At 34.8% G+C, this 12,907-nt stretch overlaps 1 protein-coding gene across 1 annotated transcript in view; it reads right to left on the bottom strand.

Annotated features, from left to right (window-relative positions):
- LOC138713513 (otoferlin-like) overlaps positions 1–12,907 on the bottom strand; it is a 1,213,561-nt gene that overhangs the window by 157,790 nt on the left and 1,042,864 nt on the right. The window contains exons 6-7 of the mRNA XM_069845682.1: positions 8,346–8,535; positions 6,337–6,399 (exon numbers count right to left, since the gene is read on the bottom strand). Coding sequence (XP_069701783.1) covers positions 6,337–6,399; positions 8,346–8,535 — 253 coding nt within the window. The remainder of the gene's footprint in view (positions 1–6,336; positions 6,400–8,345; positions 8,536–12,907) is intronic.

Below are 12,907 nucleotides of genomic sequence, written 5' to 3'. Positions count from 1 at the left end.
GAAGTCAATTTTGTACATCTTGTGAAGGTGAGAATACTATTATAGCTTACTTTAAATCTTATAGGCCTACTCGTGTTAGACTTATGGTTATATAGAAGTAATTTTATAATACTCTCTAGTGTCGTAGTTAGAAGTTAAGAGTACGAGAAAAACACGTCAGCCGAAATGCCCCGGTATTTATAATGTTAAAATACGGAGCTCTTTGAGGTTCTTTGCATTAGTCTGATTACAGTGTTTATACAAAACTTTATTATGACTGATGCGTAGGGACAGATGAGCTGCAGAAATAACTGCATGTTTGTTCAAAATGGAAGCGATGTTCAAATCGAATTTTTACTAAAAAATTATCTCAGTAATATGCCCCTAAGAGCCTGGATAACTTCGCAAAACAGTAATCTCTAACTAAAAGCATGTAATTCCTGCATTTATATATTATTTATTATACCGTGTATTTTACAGGACGATTTTAAACGAGCTGATCATGTAATAAAAACTGTGTTTTGAGTTTTCTAAAGAGAATAACGGTAAAATATGGGATATTAAGATTATCTCTAGATACACTCATAAAATTAAACAAATAATCAGTAGTCATTACTTTAAAAACAATTAACAACTTTTCGTTTACACTTTTACAGCAATTCAGCTTATTATCCAAGTACGACTATTTCATTTCATACATAAGATAGAGAAATAACAATGCAACTTTTTCTTTACAGAGAATATAAATATCTCAGTTTATACTTTCTTCTATGCAATGTATTGAAAGTCTTATAGAATACACACAGAGGAAACCAGCAGTTGTTAAAAAATTCCCAAGCAGTGTTCAAAAAGATTAATACAGAACAAAATAATATAGTATCCCCATTCCAGCACCAAACTACACCCTTCCCCAGAAAACCACACTGGTAACCAACAAATTCCATGGATAAACAAAGTACCAGGAGCATCATAGACCGTCTTCAGATCTATCTTGAACGAACCCACCACCGTTCCAGAGCACATAAACTTTCTAGAATGCAATACCTAAAAGAAACAAACACAGTTTAGAATTCTCGCAAGTTCTCTGTTCGTAACTTCAATCCGTGGCGAAAAATTACGACCAGAAGTGCAATAAAATGCACTGAATAACATCTGAAGTGTTTCATAGTTCACCTTTTATAATTCGGTTGCTGATCAGCCCAATGCTCCGAGCTGCGTTGGTGCGGAACAAAGCAGTGAATGAAATATTTAAGTATTTTATTGCCATGAATTTGAATACCACAGAGAAAATTTAAAAATTATTGTTGAGCAGATGTAAAAACGATAGAGAATATTGGTAAGTTACATACAAATCGCACAGACAAAGGCTTTATTTTATCACAAAAATTGTGAACGTAAGTATCGTGATACTGCAAAAAAGCTTTCGAGTGTTTCGCGGAAGTACATGTTTTCAGAATCTGACATCGATAAATCTGTTTTGGCATCCCACCTATGGACAGCGATTTTTCTGAACTAATGGACGGATTTTGTTTATATTGAGCATATACAGGTCAATTTATCCAGAAATAATGCATAGATAATGTAATCAATATTTTGATAAAAAAATTGCATTATGATATTTGAAAAGAGAATAAAAGAACGCGAAACTGAAAAATTAGGTACTGCAGCTTCCAGCCGTGTCGTCACGATGATAACCAAGTACATATACAGGCATGACGTTTACCCGTGACGTTACCAGGAGAAATCTGTTTTTTTTCTCTCTCTCTCTTTCTCATTCTCAACATTACCAAGAGATAGCGCCACTATTATCGACAAGGTTAGGTAGAGTTTGATGACGGTATATATTATTGTCAATCAGACGCACTGTCAGTGATAAAGTTTGGTAAGTTTGATGAGAATATACAGTACATTATTGCCAATTAGACGCACTGTAGGTGATAAGTTTAGGCAGGGTTTGTCGAGTGTATATATTATTGTCAATTAGACGCACTGTCAGTAATAAGGTTAGGTAGAGTTCAATGAGGTTTATATTATTGTCAATTAGATGCACTGTCCCAAGGTTAGGTAGGATTTAATGAAGTTATAATTATTGTCAGTTAGACACACTGTCAGTAATAAGATTAGGTAGGTTTTAATGAGGTTATATAATTATTATTGTCAATTGGACGCACTGTCGGTGATAAGTTTAAGCAAGGTTTGCTGAGTGTAGACTATATATTATTGTCAATTAGATGCACTGTCAGTGATAAGGTTAGTAGTGTTTGCTGAGGTTATATATTATTTCCAATTAGACGCATTCTCTGTGATAAGTTTGGGTAGGGTTTGCTAGATTATATTATTGTCAGTAAGACGTACTGTTAGTGATAAGGTTAGGTTGGATTTTATGATATTTTAGTCGATTATTTAACGACACTGTATCAAATACTTACTTACTGGCTTTTAAGGAACCCGGAGGTTCATTGCCGCCCTCACATAAGCCCGCCATTGGTCCCTATCCTGAGCAAGATTAATCCATTCCCTATCATCATATGCCACTTCCCTCAAATCCATTTTAATATTATCTTCCCATCTACGTCTCGGTCTCCCTAAAAGTCTTTTTCCCTACGGCCTCCCAACTAACACTCTATATGCATTTCTGGATTCGCCCATACGTGCTACATGCCCTGCCCATCTCAAACGTCTGGATTTAATGTTCCTAATTATGTCAGGTGAAGAATACAATGCGTGCAGTTCTGTGTTGTGTAACTTTCTCCATTCTTTCTGTAGAGGCATGAGCATTTATAACTACGATATCGCACCATCTACCCTTAAGTACTAAATACGATAACCTATCACTGATAAATTCGACCTTTTTTACTGCTGATTTTATTCTTTTATGAATAAAGAATCCTGTTCGTAATTGGTGATTATCGTTTCCTTCCCCATAATACAACAAATAATCTTCTATTTGTGTTATGCCGTTCCCATCTAACCTAGCCTCCTGTACTCCCACAAAGTCTATTCTATATCTAGCTAGTTCTTTTGCTACTAATGTTACCCCTCTTGTTCTATATAGACTTGTAACATTCCAAGTATCAAATCTCAAAACCTTATTCCTTTGCTGTGGTCGTGCCAGAGAATCAGTCCCATTCCGAGGCTTATTTGAAGGATTCGTAACAAGCTGTTTTTTACGGTGATGGGTTGTTAACCCTTCGCCCAACCCCCAAGCTGGAGGACCACCCCTCATCGGCTGTCCGCGACTGCTTATTCAATATATTCACAGCTACCCTCCATATCTGGAGGCCGTCTCCTCGATCCGCAACCTGAGGACGCGCCATGCCGTGGTGATAGGACCCACAATAATAGTTTATTTAGCGTCGATGGGCTTTAGTGATAGAGAGGTGGTATTTGGGGAGAGGCTGAGGATTCGCCATAGATTAATCTGACATTCGTCTTATGATTGAAGAAAACCTCGGAGAATCCCAACTCGATAATCAGTCCAAGCGAACCCATGCCTGAGCGCAACTTCGGATCGGCAGGCAAGTGCATCAGCCGACTGAGCTATGCTGGTGTGTCAATTAGACGCACTGTCGATGATAAACGAATGATAAGGTTAGGTAAGTTTTTATGAGAAGATACAGTAGTGTAAATTAGACGCACTGTCAATGCTAAGGTAGGTAGGGTTCGATGAGGAGATATATTTATTAATGTCAATTAGATGCACTGCCGATTTCAATGCTAGGCTATTCCCTGGACCACATCATATTTCTCCTTAATTTCGTTGTAATAACGTGCATTTTCTTTTAGTGGATTAGAAAACCGGGGTCATAATCCGTAAATCTTGCACTTGACTAGTGCAGTGAATTATTAAAGAATATTATAGTCACGACTTTTATTAGCAACTTTTCGATTATTTTATTTTTTGTTTCACATGGCTCGCTACTGCCCGGTCACTAAATTTTAGTGGCAAGCGTAATCGGCACTGCTGTACGCTCCGTATTACCCAATGTTCAGAAAAGAATAATGTATTGCTATTCACTGAAAAACTATATAGCTGATTTTCTTCTTACGATTTTAAATACTTGTACTTCTGTACACACACTGTCTGCACATCTACCCTTAACTTACAGTTTGCATTGTGATATACTGTTTATTGGAATACTTCCAATGCTTACGTTTTTTGTTTACTTATCACTAGGAAGCGCATTTTCGTTCCCAAACGTACAGAGGATCGAGTAGTTTCGTCTGGTACTACATCTGCTACGTCACGTGGATATGTAAGCCAGGTCGAACTGCAAGCACGTACGCATGGGACCATTAAATAATAATGATGTAATGTATTATAAATATGCCCCTGTAACGTCATATAATAATATTATACAATATACAATATATATTATAGAACATAATAGTAAACATCATACACATTAACTGTAAATATTCTATATATAATATATTCCATTAATTCATTTAACGAAATGAACTCCATTACGGTGAACAAAAACATATATATTTTGAGATTATGAAATTCATATAATTTACTATAACTGCCAGTAAAAGTTTAAACTAAGAAAATATTCTTCCTACGTCACATGACGTTATAGGGACAAAATAATAATAACAAAAATCAACGTATAAATTATCAATATTTATATTTTACACAATATATACAAATAATTCGTTTATCAAAACCTATCCCGTTGCAATGAACGAAAACATATATTGTGAGGTATGAAATGCAAATCTTTTATGAACATCACATAAAATTTGTTTAAATTAAGAGAACGTTTTTCTACGTCATATGACGTTACAGGGACATATTTATAATACATTACATCATTATTTATCATCTCCATCTCAGTCAGACGCGAAATAACCTAAGATGTTGATAAAGCGTCGTAAAATAACCTACTAAAAAAGAAACATAATTTATTATTTATTGGCCCCATGCGTACCTGCTTACAGTTTGACCTTGCTAGCAGAGTAGCTACCAGACGAAACTACTCGATCCTCTGTCCGTTTGGGAACGAAAATGCGCTGCCTACTTATCAGTATAAAGAATTCCATTTCCCTAGGCTGATGCACAAATACGAAGTAATTCATTATTTGTCTACAGAATAATATCCACTGTTGTGGCTAGTCGAGGTAAATTTCGATATGGACAAGAAACGGTTACTAAATTTTTCCCGGAGCTCTCTCATTCAGGAGCAAATGAAGATTTGTAGTGAAATAGTGATAGAGAAAACAGAAATGTCAAGTTTTTATTAAATTTTTCTTAACATTTCGATCTTCTTGCCATTGTTAAAACATTTGTCTATTATATTAATTAGGAAAACAATCTACTGTAACTGATATTGCGATATACCCCTGAATCTAGCGATAAATTGCACACACAAAATTAACTTCCTATAGAAGAATTCTTACGGTTCAATTTAATACATTACGAGGTTAAAAACAGTTAATATTAACGTCACTCGTATTACAAATAAAACAACTTTAAAATAATAGTTTTCTGCCTTGATAGCATACAAAAATTATATTTTTAGAAGTATCTATGTTTGGTGAACTGTGAAACACATCATATTATTTAAACTTATGTTTACAAACTTCAATACATTGTTGAAAATAATTTTAGCCTATTACAATTGAACCTGAACATTTTGCAATATAATTTTTTCGTGCTGTTCATCACGATAAAATATTTCACATCAAAACTCTGAACTATTAATGCAATATATGATTTCCATTAAATTTCAAGATAAGAGGCGTTTACGGGTAAATATAACCAAAATAATTCAACTTGCTTAAGCTTCCTGATACTATGAAATACACATTTTTCAACATCATGTTTTTTTCCGAAAGTGAACAGTATTATTAAATAGTGGTCTATGATTCTATTTCCTTAATTCCTCCATCAGTAGTTTAATGTAACTGATGTAATGAAATTCACGAGAAACTACGAAGAACGCGAGAAACTGTTAACGTCAATTTTGACAACAAATTTACAAGTTGTTTATGTATCGGAAAAATCGGGTCAACAGAGGAAATAAACATCAGAAGAGGAAGTGGAATATTTGAAAAGTTTAAGTTTTTATTTCGTACACAAATTTTTCCTTCAAGAGTGTAAAATAAATTATTAGTGTAAATTTTATATGAGGGATATTTTGACTTCATGAAGAGTGCAATTAAGAACTGAGGACTAAATATATCAAGTTCCTTAACAATTTGGTAAATGACAATGAAATTCCCGTATTTATCACTGTTGCAGTTCGAAATGAATGTCTTTGTTACAATGAATTTATAATCCCATTTGGTATTTATAATTTGGAAAACCATACATGCTAAGAGACTACAATGTAATCAGAGACATATACTTACTGACAAAGTGATAATCTTATCAAATAACATCACTGGAGGCATGTGGAAGTCAAACACGAAATACTGCAACAGAAAAAAGGAAGTTAGTAGTGTCACTATGCCAATGTGCATTTCTTTGCTATTTCGGTTATGTGAAAACGGTGACAATGCATTCTGCTGGTGTGAAGGTCGATTACGTTAAAAAGGACAGGAAGAAATTTCAAGAGGAACATATGCAAATACGTGTTGAATTCTAATTTTTCTTTTCATATTAAGGGGGGGTACTTGACTGTTCGTCATTCACCCATATGAAGTCACTTGTGTAGGCTAATTTATCAGTAGAGTCGTTGTTCGGGGTGCGCCATAGGAGGCTCGTCTACGCTACACCCGTGATGAGATGAGATAATGTTGGAGATTTTTTGGGATGCTGTAAGAGAAGTGGAGCTCCCGGATTTTCCCTATGTTACCTGGACCACGGGCATGCCTAACACAAGTTACAAATCGGGGATCGAACTCAGGTCCACAGTATTATAAGTCCAGCGCTCTGGCCACTAGATCACCGTGGCGCTGAATTCTGATGTTAAAAGTGAATATTTATCTATTTGTTAGAGCGCTGGGTTCATGTTAATTTTGTGAACTTAAAACAGTAAAGTTTACATTAATGATTGCGCATAAATATAGCCAGGAAGTTTCACTACATGTGGTTTACGTAAACAAATAAATTAAAAATAGATCAATACATAATTAAGTAAAGAAGAAAAAAAGTGACAGGGATTTCAGGAAGTCTCTATGATTGCGTGTAATGTCTATACAGAAATTAGGGTAATGGAATTATGATAAAATAATACACAATAGCCTATGCTGAAGGTTGTGTGCCGAATAAACGGAATGAAATAAACTATGAATTAGTCAACTATCCAATAATAATAATAATAATAATAATAATAATAATAATAATAATAATAATAATAATAATAATACTGCATTAACATAGAATGTACAATTAAGAGGACATATAAAGAACTGTTTTCCAGCCACAGATAGTAGTGTTGTAATGTATAATTTATAAACACATGACAGTATTGCTAGTTTTCCAACTTGTATTAACTAACTTCTTACAGTGCACACGTCTGTTTTGCGTCCACATTAAAGCACAAATGAATAATATTAGCGGTATTTTTTTTTCAATATATCGCAATCCCTACTCATGGATTATAATAAACTCTTATATATGTATGCAGACTCCCTTTGCATACAGGAATGATTTCGTTCACAGTGTTCAGTTTATCGGAAATGACATAAGTATTTTCAAGGTAACCGAAGTCTAATTTCCTTTCCACAAAAATTCTTTAATTTTTTTCTATTACTATACGTCAAATATAGACGTTACACGTTAATAAATTAAAAGTAGCTAAATGCAATTGAGAAAAATAATTGAAGAATTAGTGATCAAAAACAGCTCAACATAGATAGATAGATAGATAGATAGATAGATAGATAGATAGATAGATAGATAGATAGATAGATAGATAAATGAATAAATAAATAAATAAATAAATAAATAAATAAATAAATAAATAAATCACACCGCTTGCTGTAACTTGCAGTGTTGAATCAACCGGGTTACCGCGGTCACTTCCTTCCACCTCCACCAGGGAGCAAAATATTGCATTCCTCCCAGAATTCATAAGGGGCGGATAGGCAGATGGTTCTCTCCCTCCCACTCCAGAAATACTTTTTATCTCCGCGTCGCTGTTCTTCTTCAACTAGCCCTCTTTCACTCATTGAATTTCGTAAAGAAATAGCGAGACATTATGCAGGCTGTGGATCGCTCAGACATCGGTAGGTCACTTTTTGTAAAGGACGATGTCCATATGAGGCAGCGCGAGTGGAAGTTACAGACCGCAGGAGAGCTGAATTTAATGGTTGGCAAAGAATAAGAAAATGCGCATAAGTATGTGTGTGAAGAACTACGTATATTCCGCCATAAATTTGCTATTTCCTGACTCGTCCTGTATTTCTTCACTCACCTCGTTGTAGTAGGGGCAGTTTGTGCTTTCCTTGACGCTCGTGTATTTCTTCTGATCCCCCACCTGAATGCAGACGACAGGGTCCATATTCAGGCCTGCCAACTGTCGCGCCTCAATAACCGTGAGGCAGAGTTGGAAGTCCTGGGCCTTCAGAGCAGATTGTTGCGTCGTTGGTGTCATCGGCTTCAAACTGTAATCAAATCAGAACGAATTGAAGTGGACTTTCCTAATCCGTAAATGTGAACAATGGTGTCCGACAATTTTTACCGCAACATTTCGTACCATGTTTAAAATTCGTACCCGACAATTTGAATCGCATTAACAAAATCAGAGCCTTCTTCATTTACAAGCCGGAGTCATATGTCGGCAACACTGTAATTAATTGTCAAGCAGAGACCTACAATACAGAACATGTGTTTGTGCTAATGCCGATTTTCAATGTAAATTAATGTTACAATACAAATGTGTGTCGATGAAATTATGTTCGTGGTCGTTCCAAACGTTAATTGTTGATGTATTATAAACTAAGTGTGTGTTGGCGATAAAAACAAGACAATAAATGAAAATATGGCTGCAGTCTTTGGCAATTTTTACGGATAATGATGACAAAGTGATTGACATTTATTAAATATTGTATAAACTGCATTTTTATAGTCTTACTTGTGGTTTTTGGTGTATCAGAATTCTAGCCAAATTGTTGGTTCTCGCCTGCTATATCAATAAAGTTACGCCTTTGATTTTCAAGTTCATTGTAAACAGCTGTTTTGTGATCCCATAAATGTTGCAGTTTTGTTGAAGATTCGGAATGCCTGCTATACGTCAGAACTACCTATAATTTGTAGGTGCATGCACTCACTTTGCTGGTTTCAAGGTTTGTTTATTATTATTATTATTATTATTATTATTATTATTATTATTATTATTTTCACTATCTGACCTTCCAAGGCTTGCCTATAGACACAGAATAACACACAATTTACAATAATGGTTATACATAAATGGGCACATGAAAAAAATATATATAAATAAAAATTTAAGATAAAATACAAATTTTCAATCACAAATATATAATAAAAGAATTACGTGGAGTGTTTACCATATAGGTGATTTTTTAAGATGACAACTGAGTATTTGTTTTGCACAATTTCATCTTGAATATCTTTGCCTAATTTATATTTCCCTTGGTTATTTACAAGAAGTCGTCGCTGAACGATTCACATTATTTCCAGGTTAGTTGAATCAACTCATCTAGTGAACGATATAAATCTTTAAAATACTAGGTATCTCTCTCCCTTCTCTTGTTACTTGTGAGCCATCCCAAACCCCGACCTCCACCTCTAAGAGCGCCGGTCCTTATATACCAGTCAGTCAAGGCCTTCTGACAAATAAAAGCAATTGACAATAGATATCTCAGTCATGACAACTTCATAAAATATCCTATCAATTGAATAATCGATCTTGATACGTACAACATAATTATATTATATTATTACCCATTTCAGCGAGCACTGACTACCACTGCAAAATACGATAATTTGGTCCAGGAAGCATCATCGTCTTTTGGCACAAGGATGATTTATGTAAAATGTTTCTAAATTATTAGTCTTTTAAATACCGGTACATTCTTTAATAAATCACTGAAAAACAAATGTGAATATAGGAAGTGGAGTGAGTACGAAATTATTATTATTTTTTGGCGCATCATTTTTACGTAAGTAACGAAAAATAAAAAGGGATTATTAGAAAGTACGTACACTGCGTTTGTCAAATGCGCATCACCATGCTTTCGAAAAGGCACTTTTAAGTGCCCGACACCCCGCTTTTTTTCATCATGTGCTACAAGTCAGCTCATCATCGGGGCTTGCAGCCCCGATACCCCGCTTTTTTCATCATGTGCTACATGTCGGATCATCATCGGGGCTTGCAGCCCCGATACCCCGCTTTTTGCATCATGTACTACACGTCGGATCATCATCGGGGCTTGCAGCCTCGATACCCCGCTTATTACATCATGTGCTACACGTCGGATCATCATCGGCTAGCCCCGATACCCCGCCTTTTTTCATCATGTGCTACACGTCGGATCATCATCGGGGCTTGCAGCCCCGATACCCCGCTTTTTACATCATGTGCTACACGTCGGATCATCATAAAGCCCCGATACCCCGCTTGCTACGTGCAACACAATTATATTATATTATTACCCATTTCAGCGAGTACTGACGACCACTGCAAAATACGATAATTTGGTCCAGGGAGCATTCTCTTTTGGCACAAGGATGATTTATGTAACATGATTCTAAATGCTACGTACAACATAATTTTATTATATTATTATTACCCATTTCAGCGAGTACTGACGACCACTGCAAAATACGACAATTTGGTCCAGGGAGCATTCTATTTTGGCACAAGGATGATTTATGTAACATGTTTCTAAATTATTAGTCTTTTAAATACCGGTACATTAATAAATCACTGAAAAACAAACGTGAATACATAGGATGTGGAGTGAGTACGGAATTATTATTATTTTTTATTTTTTGGCGCATCATTTTTACGTAAATAACGACAAATAAAAACTAAAATGCACATAACATTATTTTAAGAAACACAGGAAACAAGCATGAACAATATTCACCATTCTTAATGATCGGGGGATAGAAAAAAAAACGTATGGAATAGAAATTACATACAAATGTGCGTGTAATAAACAATAAGCAAACCATCTTCGATTAATAATTCCAAAACAACGTGAATATAGCGTGGATTGTGTAGGAAAATAATTTCTTATATGTTGCTTCCAATGTGCATCATTGTTAACTTATGAAAACAAATGAAAATTAACATGGCATATAAACACTAGTTGAAGAAAGATAGACATATTAAGTAATATTCATCGTTCTTAATGATCTTTGGATGGAAAATAACAATGAAATATGTATAAAATAGAAATTACATACAAGTGAGCATATAAAAAACAGTAAGTAGAATCATTTATTTGATTAATAAGGTTAAATTACTCCAGGTTTAGTGTAAGAGTGGCCTATATATCTGACGATGCCTCCCAGCAAATTACTTAATTTAAAAACAAAAAAATTGTGTTAGAAGATTGAATTTGTGTATTTTCTCTCAAACTTTCCAAATATTTGTAGGCAGTCTTTTACATTAGATTGCCGAAAATTGGTTTATAGCGCAACATTAGCATTAGCATCCATCTTGAAAATGTTGTGTAACAATAGACAATGGAATCGTTCACAGAAGTGAACTATAAATGATGTGAATCGTTCAGTGCATCCATCTTGTTGTGTAACAATAGAAGTGAACTATAAACGATGTGAATCGTTCAGCGACGACTTCTTGGAAATAACCTTTCCCTTTCCACGTCACAAAAAATTTAGGGACTGCTCCTCGGGACCCCAACAGCAGACCTATCACTGTGATACAAATTAGTTATAGTTATAAACATATTTCTTTTCACTTCGTATTTACAGGATTTAAAGTTCACTGAGTTTATGCTAATTGGCACATAGGCTACTTAATAGATAATGATGTGTTTTGTTACGTATTATATTGAAGGTATGTTTCTTCATTTTTTTTTTCAAAGATCTTTATACTTGGCCTAACCATATTTACATCCTCATAATTTATTATAATATGTAAATAGTTTCATCTGTTTACATTTTTATTTTATTTGCATAATTTACATTCTTGGCTTGTTTTCTGTAGTTATATTTATTTAAAATTATATTTTAAAAAATTTATAACAAATAATTTAGTATAACAGTATTATTATGGTGACTGGCCAGGTTCAAACTAAAACTGGCTTCCTGGGCATCTGAAATATTTATAGAAAAACACGACAGATAATCGCATGAAATTAAAATGTATATGATATCCTAGACCAGGGGTCGTCAGCGCAGAGCACCCTGGGGCTAGCGTCTCTTACCCGCAGAAAATACAGTTCACCACGGTGCACTCGAAGGTGCTAGCGGGTATGCTCTCTACCTCTTTCTGCTGCACGACGGTGCACACGGGACGGCACCGCTTACCCGTTGCACATTTCAGCGAGTGCTGACGATCACTGTCCTAGACCTTTCACGTCAGAGATGAAACACCATAAAGACGCAAAACACTGTCAATTTGCTAGCCACAAATTTGTTAATTGAATGGAACTTAAGAATACTGCGTAGAAACTTACGTCTTTATTGCATTATTGATTTTATTATTTTCGGTGTAAGGAATATCTTTTTATCTATTTGTTTATTTATTCACCTTTGTATTATTAATAAAAAACATGTTTTTTGTAATTATTTTAAGTGGCAGTCTTTGTATGTAAGTAGCCTACTTACGCCGTATTCTGAAGTATTAGCTAATTGATTGCAATAAACACTATTTTCGAATCCGTAATAATTTACATCACTACACTGAATCTTGATCTTACCTTTGTGCATAAAGTAATATTGAAAAAAAAAATACACGTTACGTACAACGAAAGCAATGAGCAAGAATTACATCAATATCACTTTAGAATCTCCCGCCTCCACTCAGCGTTGCCAAAT

The sequence above is a fragment of the Periplaneta americana genome, chromosome 14 (assembly GCF_040183065.1).
Source record: "Periplaneta americana isolate PAMFEO1 chromosome 14, P.americana_PAMFEO1_priV1, whole genome shotgun sequence".
Taxonomy (NCBI): Eukaryota; Metazoa; Arthropoda; class Insecta; order Blattodea; family Blattidae; genus Periplaneta; species Periplaneta americana.
Note: the sequence above shows the minus strand (reverse complement) of the source record. Positions and strands in the feature narration are given on the sequence as shown.